The sequence below is a fragment of the Lepidochelys kempii genome, chromosome 1 (assembly GCF_965140285.1).
Source record: "Lepidochelys kempii isolate rLepKem1 chromosome 1, rLepKem1.hap1, whole genome shotgun sequence".
Lineage (NCBI taxonomy): Eukaryota > Metazoa > Chordata > Testudines > Cheloniidae > Lepidochelys > Lepidochelys kempii.
The window spans coordinates 7,009,939-7,025,353 of record NC_136380.1 but is presented as its reverse complement, the minus strand read 5'-3'; the positions used below and the strand labels follow the sequence as shown (position 1 = coordinate 7,025,353).

General features: G+C 47.9%; 1 protein-coding gene and 1 pseudogene across 1 annotated transcript; both read left to right on the top strand.

The window, feature by feature from the left end:
- The first annotated feature begins 395 nt into the window (after window positions 1-395).
- LOC140905601 (olfactory receptor 51G2-like) lies at window positions 396-1,343 on the top strand (annotated as a pseudogene).
- An 8,033-nt stretch (window positions 1,344-9,376) lies between these two features.
- Window positions 9,377-10,312, top strand: LOC140896352 (olfactory receptor 51G1). The gene has a single exon (XM_073308073.2). The coding sequence runs from the start codon at window positions 9,377-9,379 to the stop codon at window positions 10,310-10,312; it is 936 nt and encodes a 311-aa protein (XP_073164174.2).
- The last annotated feature ends 5,103 nt before the right edge of the window (window positions 10,313-15,415 follow it).

Genomic DNA, 15,415 nt, shown 5'->3' with positions numbered 1-15,415 from the left:
ACGTTTTTTCAGGAACCCAGATAAAGTTTGGTGGTGGCAGTGGAAGTCCAAGGGCAAAGGGTAAAATAATTTTGTACCTTGGGGAAGTTTAAACCTAGCTGTTAAAAGAAAGCTGAGGAGTTTTTCATGCAGGTCCCCACATCTGTACCCTAGAGTTCAGCGTGGAGAAGGAACCTTGTTAAAGGACTACAGGTCTTATCCAGTCTGGCAATGCCTATCTTCCTATTGGTGCTGAAAATCCAAAACTACATTTTTGCTGATCTTCCTTCAACTCCAGGGAGTCTCTAGAATTCCACTCAGAGCAGAATGATGTCTCAATAAATATCATTTAGTCTCCTGTTCTTTTTCCTTCCAAGAAGAAAAATTCAAAATTCATAGGATCTACCCAGTCCATTATGTCAGCTGTCAATTAAACCAAATTCAACCCTGCAGTTTTCTTTCTCACTGGGATACCTGGGAAGGAAGACGTCCATTTCTGGATCTGTATCCCCTTCTGCTTTGTGTATGTTACTTCAATAGTAGGAAATTCACTCATTCAGTTTGTTATAAAAACAGATCCAAGCCTCCATGAGCCCATGTACATTTTACTTTCCATGTTGACCATCACAGACCTTGGCATATCGATAACCACAATACCGACGATACTGGGTATATACTTGTTTAACTCTAGGGAAATCAGCCTCAATGCTTGTTTTACCCAGATGTTCTTTATCCACTTTCTTGCAAAAATTGAATCCGCCATGCTCTTGATGATGGCCTTTGACTGCTTCATTGCAATCTGTAACCCACTGAGATATGCTTCCATCTTAACCCTGCCGAGAATAGCCAAGATGGGGTCGGTGGTTGTGCTAAGAGGTGTGGCCGTAACATTACCATTCCTCTTACTCCTGAAACGGTTCCAATACTGTCAAGCCAACGTCCTCTCCCATTCCTACTGTCTGCACCAGGACATCATGAAGTTGGCATGTGCGGACATCACAGTCAATAACATCTATGGCTTGTTTGTTACACTTATAACGGTGTGGTTGGACTCTCTGCTCATCTTCCTCTCTTACGTGATAATCCTCAAAACAGTGCTGAGCATCACCTCCCACATGGAGTGCCTCAGGGCCTTGAACACCTGTGTCTCCCACCTCTGCGCTGTACTGGTTTTCTACATGCCACAGTTCACACTGACTGTCATACACAGATTCTGGAATAGCTCTTCTCCCTTGCTTCAAATTCTCCTGGGCTACATCTACTTGCTGGGCCCGCCCCTGATTAATCCAATTGTGTATAGCGTGAAAAGCAAACACCTTGGTGCAAGGATAAATAGGGTGTTTGTCAAATTAATAGTCAGTTGATGATACAGAACAGACCGTGGCCACATATTCAATCCTGGACCCTTACATGTGAGTCTAGGGCCAAGTCTACACGATCTCCGATTGCTCTGCTGTTGACTCCAGAACTCTACCAGGGCCAGAGGCAGAAGCAGAGTCAACAGGGGAGCCGCGGCCATTGATCCAACGCCACGAGGACGCGAAGTAAGTGATTCTAAGTCGATCTAAGATACGTCAACTTCAGCTATGCTATTCTCAGAGCTAAAGTTGCATATCTTAGATCGATTCCGCCCCCCCCCCCCCCCAGTGTAGACCAGGCCTAGAAGAGCTACTGATTTCCACTCTTTAGAGAGAAGTTCAGATGGGGTATAAGACACGGAGCAATGGTAGTGGGGCTGTTCCCACTCGCTGGCCAGAGAGGACAGGGCACTGGGGGAAGGAGAACAAGGCAGGCAGCAGCATTTACAAAGTGACTGTGCTCGTGGAGAGCCAGGGGACTGGTGAGATGTTGGCCCATGAAGAGCCGTATCAGTGGCTGTTCCAACATTAGAATTCCGGTCAATACAGTGAATCAAGAGAAGGGGTGTGGAAGTTGTTTCCCATTTCACCTGGCCTGTCACACTGTCCAAATCATAGAATCATAGAATCATAGAATATCAGGGTTGGAAGGAACCTCAGGAGGTCATCTGGTCCAACCCCCTGCTCAAAGCAGGACCAATCCCCAGCTAAATCATCCCAGCCAGGGCTCTGTCAAGCCTTACCTTAAAAACTTTGAAGGAAGGAGATTCCACCACCTCCCTAGGGAACGCATTCCAGTGTTTCATCACCGTCCTAGTGAAAAAGTTTTTCCTAATATCCAACCTAAACCACCCCCACTGCAACCTGAGACCATTACTCCTTGTTCTGTCATCAGCTACCACTCAGAACAGTCTAGATCCATCCTCTTTGGAACCCTCTTTCAGGTAGTGGAAAGCAGCTATCAAATCCCCCCTCATTCTTCTCTTCCGCAGACAAAAAGAATCCCATTTCCCTCAGCATCTTCTCTTGTGTCATGTGCTCCAGTACCCTAATAATTTTTGTTGCCCTCCGCTGGACTCTTTCCAATTTTTCCACATCCTTCTTGTAGTGTGGGATCCAAAACTGGACACAAGTCTCCAAATGAGGCCTCACCAAGGTTGAATAGAGGGGAATGATCACGTCCCTCGATCTGCTGGCATTGTCCCTACATATACATCCCAAAATGCCATTGGACTTCTTGGCAACAAGGGTACAGAGTTGACTCATATTCAGCTTCTCGTCCACTGTAACCCCTAGGTCCTTTTCTGCAGAACTGCTGCTGAGCCATTCGGTCCCTAGTCTGTAGCGGTGCATGGGATTCTTCCGTCCTAAGTGCAGGACTCTGCATTGGTCCATGTTGAACCTCATCAGATTTCTTTTGGCCCAATCCCCTAATTTATCCAGGGCCCTCTGTATCCTATCCCTACCCTCCAGCGTATCTACCTCTCCTCCCAGTTTAGTGACATCTGCAAACTTACTGAGGTCTTGCAGAGCTCTTCTGCACTTACAGCCCTGGTCCTTCCTGAGCACTCTGCATGATCTATGCTCCAGCTGTGGACAGGGGCTATTCAAGGGACACAGTCACACACCCTTCCCCCATGCCCCATGCCAGGTGCTTGAGACTGAGTCATGTCAGAGACATGATTAACACAGGAGCCCCAGGAGAAGCCATTCAGGTAACATCCCCTGCCCATTATTGATGGCTCTGCACACAGAAGCATATTTCCTACAACTCCTCCCCTCTGTTTGTGCTGCCCCAGCAATGCAAAGGGGTAGAAACAGGCCTCAGGTCTCCAACAGAGTCACAGAAATCTCCTGTCTCAGCCCAGCCCATTCATTGTAGGCTGAGCACCTTCTCGAAAGCCAAAAGCAGGACACAGGCAGGAGCCCTGCCCCCTACATGGCCTCGCCCCTGGCCCTCTTCTTCCCCCTGAACTCCCACCTCCTGGTCCTCCTCTTTCCCCAAGCCTCACTCACTGACTAGGCTGGACATCACAGACAGGCCATGGTAAGAGGAGCCCAGGGAGCAAGTGCTGCTCTTAGGAACCCCACACCCTCCACCTGCCCCCTAACTTGGGGCGTGGTCTCATAGCGGGTGTGGGGGGAGCTAAGGACCTCCTCCTCCCCCTAACTTTAAAAAGGGTGGCATTGCCCATGAGCCTTCCGCAGGCATTGATCAGCATGGCAGGTAATTCAAGACAAATGCTGTTCTAAAGTCATTCAACCCACAGCGGGACTTGAACTCTGTATTTCGGGACTCTCCTGCCCAACTGGGGATGGGCAGTCCACTCTAATTCATCACTCCTTTTGCCCCACCACCACAGCCAGAGCCAGAGTGCCGAGCCCCCCTCTCCCAGAGCAGCCCAGAGCTTCCACACACCGCATGGCTGAACCAATGATCCCCCCACCCCACCCCCAATGTTGGAGGAGCCCTGGGACGGCTGGAGCACTGCCAGCCATGCCGAGCTCACTCTCCTGAGTCCCCAAGACAGCCACCTAGATTAATGAGCTTGTGTTGTACTCCTGTGCAATGCAAAATGGTATAATTTTGGGTTTATACTCCAGTAGGGGAGCAAAGGCTGGGGAGTTGGGAAATTGTCTGTTGACCCCAGCCTCTCCTTGAGTGGCTCACTAAAGCACTCAGGCCGCTCAATTGGGGGTGTGGCGCCACCTACCGTTGTGTTGGGTGATGACAGGGCTTGAAGAGGCTGTCTTTGTCACCAGCAAAGCAGTGTAGGATTGGCCAGCCATGCTGGCGGGATGAGCGGCACAGGGGTTCCCACAGCACCGAAACTGCCCCCTGGGGGTGACAGCCTGTCACAGCGCTCTGTGTTTCTCAGCTTCCTGGTTTCATCAGTAATCTCCATGGAGTGCAGCGAGATTCCTGAAGAAGCTGAGTAGCACATATTGCCTCCTCAGCTACCCTGGAATCTGCATGGCACAGTAGAATAAAAAGGTCCCTGTGTGAACCCTGCAACTGGCAGCGAGTGGTCACAGCAGCACCAGGGAGGCTGAGCCTGTCCAGGCCTATATCCACCACTGGCACTTCCCCCCGTTCAGTCTTTGTTCCTCAGGTGTTTGCAGGAGTTCCCTTGTGTAGGGAGTGAGGCCAAGAGATGGTGTTATTCCCCAGCTTAGATAGTGGAAAAATACAGGTAACCACAATGGAGTCAGTGTCATGTGGTCTGGTCACATACTGTCAAGGCTGAATCCCCACTCTGTCACTCCGAGTGCAGAAGGTGGGGGCCCACAAGGAGTCTAAAAAATAATACTGGCCACTCCAGGCTTGTAGTAAACCTCCAAGGTTACAGCTTTTCTCTGACCGTGGCTTGGTAATTGCTGCCATCACCCAAATGCAAAAAAACAAAAACAAAATAAAACAACTTGGATCCAGGAAGGAGCACTTGGGAATTCCTCTCTGTGCGGGATGCAAAAGTCCTCCCCCCATTCCCCGGGGAAGAACTGGAAAAGAAAACAAAGGAAATTAGCTGTTGCCACCAGCTAATCAAACAGCATGTGCACAAACCTCTTAGAACACCAAAAATCCAGTCCGCTTCTTAAAAAAGGGAAATTTTATTAAAAACAAAGAGGAAGAAAAATACATCCAGAACTTAGGCTTTTGCTAGATTTGAAAAGAGGAATTCCAAAAATTAAGCACCCAAAATAGCTTTCGTGGGGGTTCAGCTTAAAGGTTACAAGCAAACAAAAGCATCTGGGGTTAGCACAGAGGAGATCCAAAAGCCAAAAAAAAAAAAAGAAATAAACCTAATAACATCTCTTTAACTTTGCCCTGTCCCATGATTTCTCCTCGCTATAGAAGATGAATTTTTATACCTGGTTCAAGACTTACACAGCATTGCTGCTTACAGCATTGCTGGTCCCTGTCTCCTTCTCCAGAGAACATCAGACAAAGGGAAAGTTTCTTTCCCAATTTGAAAAGTTCTAACCTTCCCATTGGCTCTTTAGGTTAGGTGCCCACTCCTTTTGTTTTACCTGTGGGCTTGTTACCCCTTTACAGGTAAAGCAAAGAGAGAACAGACACCAAGAGGGATTTTACAGCTAACTGCCTGTCTGGGTGTTCATAAAAGGGAGCTACCCCCCCTACACCTTCATTTATCACATGCCCCCCAAATCACAGACAGTGCTGGCCAGCCTGGTTCAGGTCAGGTCCACACCGGCTGGGATTTCTTACTGGAGGTTTAGGGGAGAGAGTTAATAAGTTACATGCACCACTAATTTTACTAATAATTATATGAAGAATTAAACAGTACTTTTTCCATTTTAAGGACAACAATGACTTAGAATGCAGGGACATTTTTACGCAGCTGATTCTGGGAAACCTTCCCGGGAGAGTGCATCAGCCACTTTGTTAGCGGCTCTTGAAATGTGTTGTATCTCAACATCAAAGTGTTGAATAGCTAAACTGCACTGAAGATGATTTTGTTCGTCTCTCTGACTGTGTGAAGCCACTTCAGCGCAGCATGGTCAGTCTGCAGTTGGAAGCGCAGTCCCCAAATGTATGGGGGCAGCTTCTCTAGAGCATACACAATGGCGTAATCTTCTTTTTCGGAGAGTGACCAGTGGCTTTGCCTCTCAGAAAGTTCTTTTGCTGAGAAACATGACAGGATGGAATTGTTGATGTGGTCCTTACTGCATTTAAACTCCTCCTACACCATGCTCGGATGGATCTGTGATTGCCCATGAATCTGAGAATACAGCCACATCATCAATGTAGGTGACTGCAAATTCCCCACATCCAGCCAGAAGGTTATGTACCAATTACTGGAAGGTGGAGGATGTATTTCAGATTCCGAAAGGGAGCTACCCCCCAAACAGAAACTTCATTTATCTCACATGCCCTTGCATGCCCTACTGAGTCATAGGAGCCATTACCAATAAGCTATCTGGGACTTTCTCAGGAAGGCTCACCTGGTGAGGGATAAACTTCTCTTAAGGCCTATTGTTTCCCCTAATGGCCCACTACCCTGAACCAGCCCTTCACAGCTAGCTGTCTTCAATGGAAATATTCTACCTGGTGGTTGTCAAGCCAGTGTAACCACATCTGGAACATAGATACATAGTCTATATTCGTAAGTTTAGATATAAAAATGATACATGCACACAAATAGGATCATCATATTCTGGAAACCATAACTTTTTCATAGACACCTCACAGGCTATATTTTGTAGAAGATATGTCAGAACTACGTCATAAACATATCGCAAGGATACTACTGTGATGAATATGCGGGCAGTGTCACAATCCTCTCCTCGGCTGCCCTGGAACCTGCATGGAGAAAATAACAAGCTCAGGGTTTTTGGGACGAGAGAAGCTTTTCCCCAGGTTGGCTTCAGAGAGGTGGAGTGGCACGGCTCAGGCGGGCGGGGGGCAGCTCGATCCCCGTGGGCTGTGGAGGCTCTGGGGATCTCCAGGATGGGGGGCTTGGCATTCCGGGTGCAGGGTAGGGTATGCCTCGTGCAGAAGGAGAGGGGCCGGCGGGCTCGCCTCCCCGAAGTGTGACAGAAATATACGACTCTCTAAATCTGTGGTATGCCCGCACCTTGAATACTTTGTGTCGTTCTGGTCGCCCCATCTCAGAAAAGATATATTAGACTTGGAAAATGTACAGACAAAGGTGACAAAAAATCTTTAGGGGCAGGGAACAGCTTCCATATGAGGAGAGGAAAAGACTGGGAATTTTCAACCTGGAAAAGAGACGACTCAGAGGTGATATGAGAGAGGTCTGTAAAGTCATGATTGATGTGGAGGAAGTGATTCAGGAAGAGCTATTTGCCCCTTCATAGGGGTCACCCGTGAAGTTAATGAGCATCAGGTTTAAAAGAAACAAAAGGAAGTATTTCTTCACACAAGGCACAGTCAGCCTGTGGGACTCATTGCTAGGTGATGTTATGAAGACCAAATTTCCATGTAGGGAGCCTTGTTGGATCTCCCTTCCCTGGCCTGCAACTTGGGTTTGTAATTCAGGACAGGGGGGCTACTAGAGAGAAATCAGGTCCTATATTAATAATATTTTCATTATTAATTTACTTATTTATTAATTTTATTTCAGCAAGTTCACAGCTGTGACATTGTTACCACTTGGCAGCCCCCAAGGTAGCCCTGTGACTAATCGGAACCATACGAACAATGATGACAAGCCCAGATTCCAGGAATAGAGTCTGCAGCAGGCTTCACACTGCAGTCCAAGTGGATAGGATCACCACCCATCCCCTGTGATTTGGCATCCTTCAGTTTGCCATTGGCTGTCACGGGGATTAAACCTGGTGCAAACTAAGCTGAGCAGCTGAGGTTCCCTGATGGCCAAGTAAGCCCCAAGGGAATGTGCAAACCTGCTTCATAAAGAGAGTTTCCTCCCTGTCTGAACAGATACTGCCTGCAGCCTGCTGCCCACGCAACCGCTCCGGTGACTCCTTGTGCAACAGGGTGAAGACCTCTGGTGTCAGCAGCTCCCCTTCCAGCAGGAATTGGGTACGTTGGCAGGTCTGGCTATCTTTCAAATGTGAAGTGAAGGGGAAAGGCTGCAACATGTTTCCATTGGCAGATATTGTCTGAAGCAGCAGAGGACTCAATGACGGGGCTGGAGGGAAGGAAGCGCCACATCATTTGGGAACTCCTCCCCTACATCTACCCATGCTGCACAGCGAATGATTTCAGCAACACTGAAATCTGACATTCCAAGCGAGCTCAGAGTGTTAAAACCTGATGGCCTGCGTCAGGGTTTCTCAAGGGCTCCTCTTTCTGTAGATGCTGTGTGCTCTGGGCCCGATAATGCTCTGGGCTGAGCAAGAAGAGACCCCAGGGAATAAGAGTTACTAGTTCCCCAATCAAGCCAGGTTTATTTTGTCCTGGAAATTTAATCAGCAAATGCATTTTTAACCATTTTATTCTCTGGCTCGATTGTGAATGCAAGAATTCAGGGCCGTGGCACTCAACCACTTTGTAATACCTGTGAAAGACTTTCCAAAAGGTCCTGGAGAACAGAACCGCTGGTCCGTGTTTCAGCAAAGAGTAGATCTGAGGTGCATGAAAGGGGAGTGTAATAGTGGTTTCAATGTAGTTTACACACATCACCTGTTACACGAGCATGGTTGAAGTAACTTGCACACTCAGCTGGATATTAGTGCAAACTTAGTGTTTGCACTATTCACCCTTTTGTAACACCAACCCCACCCTAGCTGAAATAACTCTCTGTCTTTTCTGTCAAGCTTCTCATTTCCCAAATACAGGATGCAGATCCTGTGAGGATGAAGGGAAGTCTATAGGACAATTGAACTCTCTGCATTCAGTCAACATTGGCTAGGAAAATCACTTCAGCTTCTCTTGGGGGTCAGAGTGTATTACTGGGAGCATTTGGCAAGGGAAAGTTAATGGAGTCCTCCTCTAATTAAATTGACACATGTAAATCTGGAGTGATGCCGTTACAGTCAATGTTACTGAATTCAGAAAATGGTGCTAAAAATGATCTCATGTGCTCCAAAGAGGTAGTGGCATAATTTGGACTCCTCCAGATAGGATAAAGTAAATAAAATATATATAATGAGGCAATGAAACACGTAAATAGCTTCAGTGCAGGATAGATAAATACTATGACCATATTCACCGTGCACTTGCCATGTGTTTACACACATGTTATGATACAATGGGACACACTCAGAAGGGCAGGGCCAAAAAGGGTGTCTGTGGGAAGGTTACAATTGCAAAAGCACACAGTGCTCAAATAGGCTGTGGCATTCTGAGCCACAAGATATCAATGGGGCCAGTTGCTTAGAAGAATGCAAAGAGGGGCAGGGTGTTTAAATGGGTTACTATTGGTGCTGAAAATCCAAAACTATGTTTTTGCTGATCTTCCTTGAACTCCAGGGAGTCTCTAGAGTTCCGCTCAGAGCAGAATGATGTCTCAATAAATATCATCTAGTCTCCTGTGCTTTTTCCTTCCAGGAAGAAAAGTTTAAAACTCGTCGGACCTTCTCAGTCCATTATGTCAGCTGTCAATAAAACCAAATTCAACCCTGCAGTTTTCTTTCTCACCGGGATACCTGGGAAGGAAGACGTCCATCTCTGGATCTCTATCCCCTTCTGCTTAGTGTATGTTACTTCAATAGTAGGAAATTCACTCATTCTGTTTGTTATAAAAACAGATCCAAGCCTCCATGAGCCCATGTACATTTTACTTTCCATGTTGGCCGTCACAGACCTTGGTTTATCGATAACCACCATACCGACGATACTGGGTATATACTTGTTTAACTCTAGGGAAATCAGCCTCAATGCTTGTTTTACCCAGATGTTCTTTATCCACTTTCTTGCAAAAATTGAATCCGCCATGCTCTTGATGATGGCCTTTGACCGCTTCATTGCAATCTGTAACCCACTGAGATATGCTTCCATCTTAACCCTGCCGAGATTAGCCAAGATGGGGTCGGTGTTTGTGCTAAGAGGTGTCGCCGTAACATTACCATTCCCCTTACTCCTGAAACGGTTCCAATACTGTCGAGCCAACGTCCTCTCCCATTCTTACTGCCTGCACCAGGACGTCATGAAGGTGGCATGTGCGGACATCACAGTCAATAACATCTATGGCTTGTTTGTTACACTCATAACGGTGTGGTTGGACTCTCTGCTCATCTTCCTCTCTTATATGATGATCCTTAACGCAGTGCTGAGCATCACCTCCCACATGGAGTGCCTTAGGGCCTTGAACACCTGTGTCTCCCACCTCTGCGCCGTCCTGGTTTTCTACATACCAGAGTTCAGCCTGACTCTCATACACAGATTCTGGAAGAGCTCTTCTCCCTTGCTTCAAATTCTCCTGGGCTACATCTACTTGCTGGGCCCGCCCCTGATTAATCCAATAGTGTACAGTGTGAAAAGCAAACACCTTGGTGCAAGGATAATTAGGGTGTTTGTCAAATAAATAGTTCATCATACGGTGATACAGGAGTTAAGAAAAATAGACCGTGGCCACCTATTCAATCCTGCACCCTTACGTGTGAGTCTAGGGCCACGTCTACATTACCCGCTGGATCGGCGGGTATTGATCGATCCCCGATTGCTCTGCTGTCAGCTCCGGAACTCCATCAGGGCGAGAGGCGGAAGCGGAGTCAACAGGGGATGGGCGGCCGTCGATCCAATGCCGTGAGGACGCGAAGTAAGTGATTCTAAGTCGATCTAAGATACGTCAACTTCAGCTATGCTATTCTCGGAGCTAAAGTTGCATATCTTAGATCGATTCCGTCCCCCCCAGTGTAGACCAGGCCTAGAAGAGCTACTGATTTCCACTCTTTAGGGAGAAGTTCAGAAGGGGTGTAAGATGTGGAGTAGTGGAAGTGGGGCTGTTCCCACTCGCTGGTCAGAGAGGACAGGGCACTGGGGGAATGAGACCAAGGCTAACAGCAGCATATACAAAGTGACTGTGCTCGTGGAGAGCCAGGGGACTGGTGAGATTTTGGCCCATGAAGAGCCATATCAGTGGCTGTTCCAACCTCAGAATTCCGGTCAATACAGTGAATCAAGAGAAGGGGTGTGGAGGTTGTTTCCCATTACACCTGGCCTGTCACACTGTCCAAATCAAAGAATCATAGAATCATAGAATATCAGAGTTGAAAGGGACCTCAGCAGGTCATCTAGTCCAACCCCCTACTCAAAGCAGGACCAGTCCCCAGCTAAATCATCCCAGGCAGGGCTTTGTCAAGCCTGACCTTAAAATCTTCAAAGGAAGGAGATTCTACCACCTCCCTAGGGAACGCATTCCAGTGTTTCACCACCTTCCTGGTGAAAACATTTTTCCTAATATCCAACCTAAACCTCCCCCACTGCAACTTGAGACCATTCCTCCTTCTTCTGTCATCTGCTACCACTGAGAACAGTCTAGATCCATCCTCTTTGGAACCCTCTTTCAGGTAGTTGAAAGCAGCTATCAAATCCCCCCTCATTCTTCTCTTCCACAGAATTAACAATCCCAGTTCCCTCAGCCTCCTCTCATAAGTCATGTGTTCCAGTCCCCTAATCATTTTTGTTGCCCTCCGCTGGACTCTTTCCAATTTTTCCACATCCTTCTTGTAGTGTGGGACCCAAAACTGGACACAGGACTCCAAAGGAGGCCTCACCAAGGTCGAATAGAGGAGAACGATCACGTCCCTCGATCTGCTGGCATTGCCCCTACATATACATCCCAAAATGCCATTGGCCTTCTTGGCTAAAAGGGCACACTGTTGACTCATATCCAGCTTCTGATTGACTGTAACCCCTAGGTCCTTTTCTGCAGAACTGCTGCTGAGCCATTCGGTCCCTAGTCTGTAGCGGTGCATGGGATTCTTCGGTCCTAAGTGCAGGACTCTGCATTGGTCCGTGTTGAACCTCATCAGATTTCTTTTGGCCCAATCCCCTAATTTGTCCAGGGCCCTCTGTATCCTATCCCTACCCTCCAGAGTATCTACCTCTCCTCCCAGTTTAGTGTCATCTGCAAACTTGCTGAGATCTTGCAGAGCTCTTTTGCAGTCACAATCCTAGTGCTTCCTGTGTGCCCTGGGAGCTGCATGATCCATGCACTAGCTGTGGACAGGGGCTATTCAAAGGACACAGTCCTGCACCCTTCCCCCATGCCCTCACCCAGGTGCTTGAGACAGAGACATGATTAACACAGGAGCCCCAGGAGAAGCCATTCAGGTAACATCCCCTGCCCATTATTGATGGCTCTGCACACAGAAGCATATTTCCTAGGACTCCTCCGCTCTGTTTGTGCTGTCCCAGCAATGCAGTCACAACAATCTCCTGTCTCAGCCCAGCCCATTCAGTGTAGGCTGAGCACCTTCTCAAAAGCCAAAAGCAGGACACAGGCAGGAGCCCTGCCCCCTACATGGCCTCACCCCTGGCCCTCTTCTTCCCCCTGAACTCCCACCTACTGGTCCTCTTTTTTCCCCAAGCCTCACCCACTGACTAGGCTGGACATCACAGACAGGCCATGGTAAGAGGAGCCCAGGGAGCAAGTGCTGCTCTGGGGACGTGCAGACCCTCCACCTGCCCCCTAACATGGGGCGTGGCCTCATAGCGTGTGGAGAGGAAGCTAAGGACCTCCTCCTCCCCCTGACTGTGAAAAGGGTGGTGCTGCCCATGAGCCTTCTGCAGGCGTGGATCGGCATGGCAGGTAATTCAGGACAAATGCTCTTCTAAAGTCATTCAGCCCACAGCGGGACTTGAACTCTGAATTTCGGGACTCTCCTGCCCAACTGGGGATGAGCAGTCCACTCTAATTCACCACTCCTTTTGCCCCACCACCACAGCCAGAGCCAGAGTAGCGAGGCCCCCTCTCCCAGAACAGCCCAGAGCTTCCACACACCACATGGCTGAACCAATGATCCCCCCACCCCACCCCCAATCTTGGAGGAGCCCTGGGACGGCTGGAGCACTGCCAGCCATGCTGAGCTCACTCTCCTGAGACCCCAAGCCAGCCCATGGGAAAAGCATGTCTCTTCCCAAAGAACCTGAGCTTTTTATATGCCCCCGATATTGATCTTAGTGCTATGATTGTGGTATAACTATGATCTAGTTATGTGTGTCTTGTAGAAAAAAGATTCTTGGGTGTTTACTATGGAAAGCTATGTTGTGGAGAATATGATGGTCCTATTTGTGTGCTTGTATCTTTTTTGCATCTGAAATTATGAATATTGACTATGTATCTGTATTTCAAATGTAGTTCATTCCATTTTGGTAGGTGTATTTTTCTGCTATATAATACGGGGAGTGACACCATCTCTTGGCCTCACTCCATGCACAAGAGAACTCCTGGAAACAGCTGAGGAACAATGTCTTAACAGGGGAAGTGCTGATCCCAAGCTAAAAGGATTTCTAGCTTGCGTTTGAAAATTTGATGGACTGCTTGTTTCATCACCCAGGGTGAGAAATTGTTCATTCATATCCAATTTATTTTGTGTGTTACGCTTAGTTTCCATTTTTGTTTATATGCTAGATAATGTGCTTTAATCGGGTTTCTATCCATTTAAAATCCATCTTTTTGTAGGTAATAAAACTATTTTATTCTATATCTTTACCAGCATGTTTTTAGTAGAATGTTTGGGAAAAATCCCAGCTCTGTGTACAAAGGCTGTCGTATATCCTTCCCACATCAAAGGGAAAGCCACCTAGATTAATGAGCTTGTGCTGTACTCCTGTGCAATGCAAAATGGTATAATTTGGGGTTTATAGTCCAGTAAGGGAGCAAGGGCTGGGGAGTTGGGAAATTGTCTGTTGCCTCCAGCCTGTCCTTGAGTGGCTCACTAAAGCACTCAGGCTGCTCAATTGGGGGTGTGGCACCGCCTACCGTTGTGTTGGGTGATGACAGGTCTTGAAGAGGCTGTCTTTGTCACCAGCAAAGCAGTGTAGGATTGGCCAGCCATGCTGGCGGGATGAGCGGCACAGGGGTTCCCACAGCACCGAGACTGCCCCCTGGGGGTGACAACCTGTCACAGTGCTCTGTGTTTCTCAGCTTCCTGGTTTCATCAGTAATCTCCATGGAGTGCAGCGAGATTCCTGAAGAAGCTGAGTAGCACATATTGCCTCCTCGCTACCCTGGAACCTGCATGGCACAGAAGAATAAAAAGGTCCCTGTGCAAACCCTGCAACTGGCAGCGAGTGGCCACAGCAGCACCAGGAAGGCTGAGCCTGTCCAGGCCTATATCCACCATTGGCACTTCCCCCCGTTCAGTCTTTGTTCCTCAGGTGTTTGCAGGAGTTCCCTTGTGTAGGGAGTGAGGCCAAGAGATAGTGTTATTCCATCCAGCTTAGATAGTGGAAAAATACTAAAAGAAAAGGAGTACTTGTGGCACCTTAGGGACTAACCTATTTATTTGAGCATAAGCTTTCGTGAGCTACAGCTCACTTCATCGGATGCATACTGTGGAAACTGCAGAAGACATTATATACACAGAGATCATGAAACAATACCTCCTCCCACCCCACTCTCCTGCTGGTAATAGCTTATCTAAAGGGCTGAAATTGTGGAAAAGCAGCATCACTTGCCCCATAACCTCAGCCATGCGGAACGCAATGCCATCCACAGCCTCAGAAACAACTCTGACATCATAATCAAAAAGGCTGACAAAGGAGGTGCTGTTGTCATCATGAATAGGTCGGAATATGAACAAGAGGCTGCTCGGCAGCTCTCCAACACGAGTTTCTACAAGCCATTACCCTATGATCCCACTGAGAGTTACCAAAAGCAACTACAGCATTTGCTCAAGAAACTTCCTGAAAAAGCACAAGATCAAATCCGCACAGACACACCCCTGGAACCCCGACCTGGGATATTCTATCTACTACCCAAGATCCATAAACCTGGAAATCCTGGGCGCCCCATCATCTCAGGCATTGGCACCCTGACAGCAGGATTGTCTGGCTATGTAGACTCCCTCCTCAGGCCCTACGCTACCAGCACTCCCAGCTACCTTCGAGACACCACTGACTTCCTGAGGAAACTTCAATCCATCGGTGATCTTCCTGATAACACCATCCTGGCTACTATGGATGTAGAAGCCCTCTACACCAACATTCCACACAAAGATGGACTACAAGCCGTCAAGAACACTATCCCCGATAATGTCACGGCTAACCTGGTGGCTGAACTTTGTGACTTTGTCCTTACCCATAACTATTTCACATTTGGGGACAATGTATACCTTCAGATCAGCGGCACTGCTATGGGTACCCGCATGGCCCCACAGTATGCCAACATTTTTATGGCTGATTTAGAACAACGCTTCCTCAGCTCTCGTCCCCTAAAGCCCCTACTCTACTTGCGCTATATTGATGACATCTTCATCATCTGGACCCATGGAAAAGAAGCCCTTGAGGAATTCCACCATGATTTCAACAATTTCCATCCCACCACCAACCTCAGCCTGGTCCAGTCCACACAAGAGATCCACTTCCTGGACACTACAGTGCTAATAAACAATGGCCACATAAACACCACCCTATACCGTAAACCTACTGACCGCTATTCCTACCTGCATGCCTCCAGCTT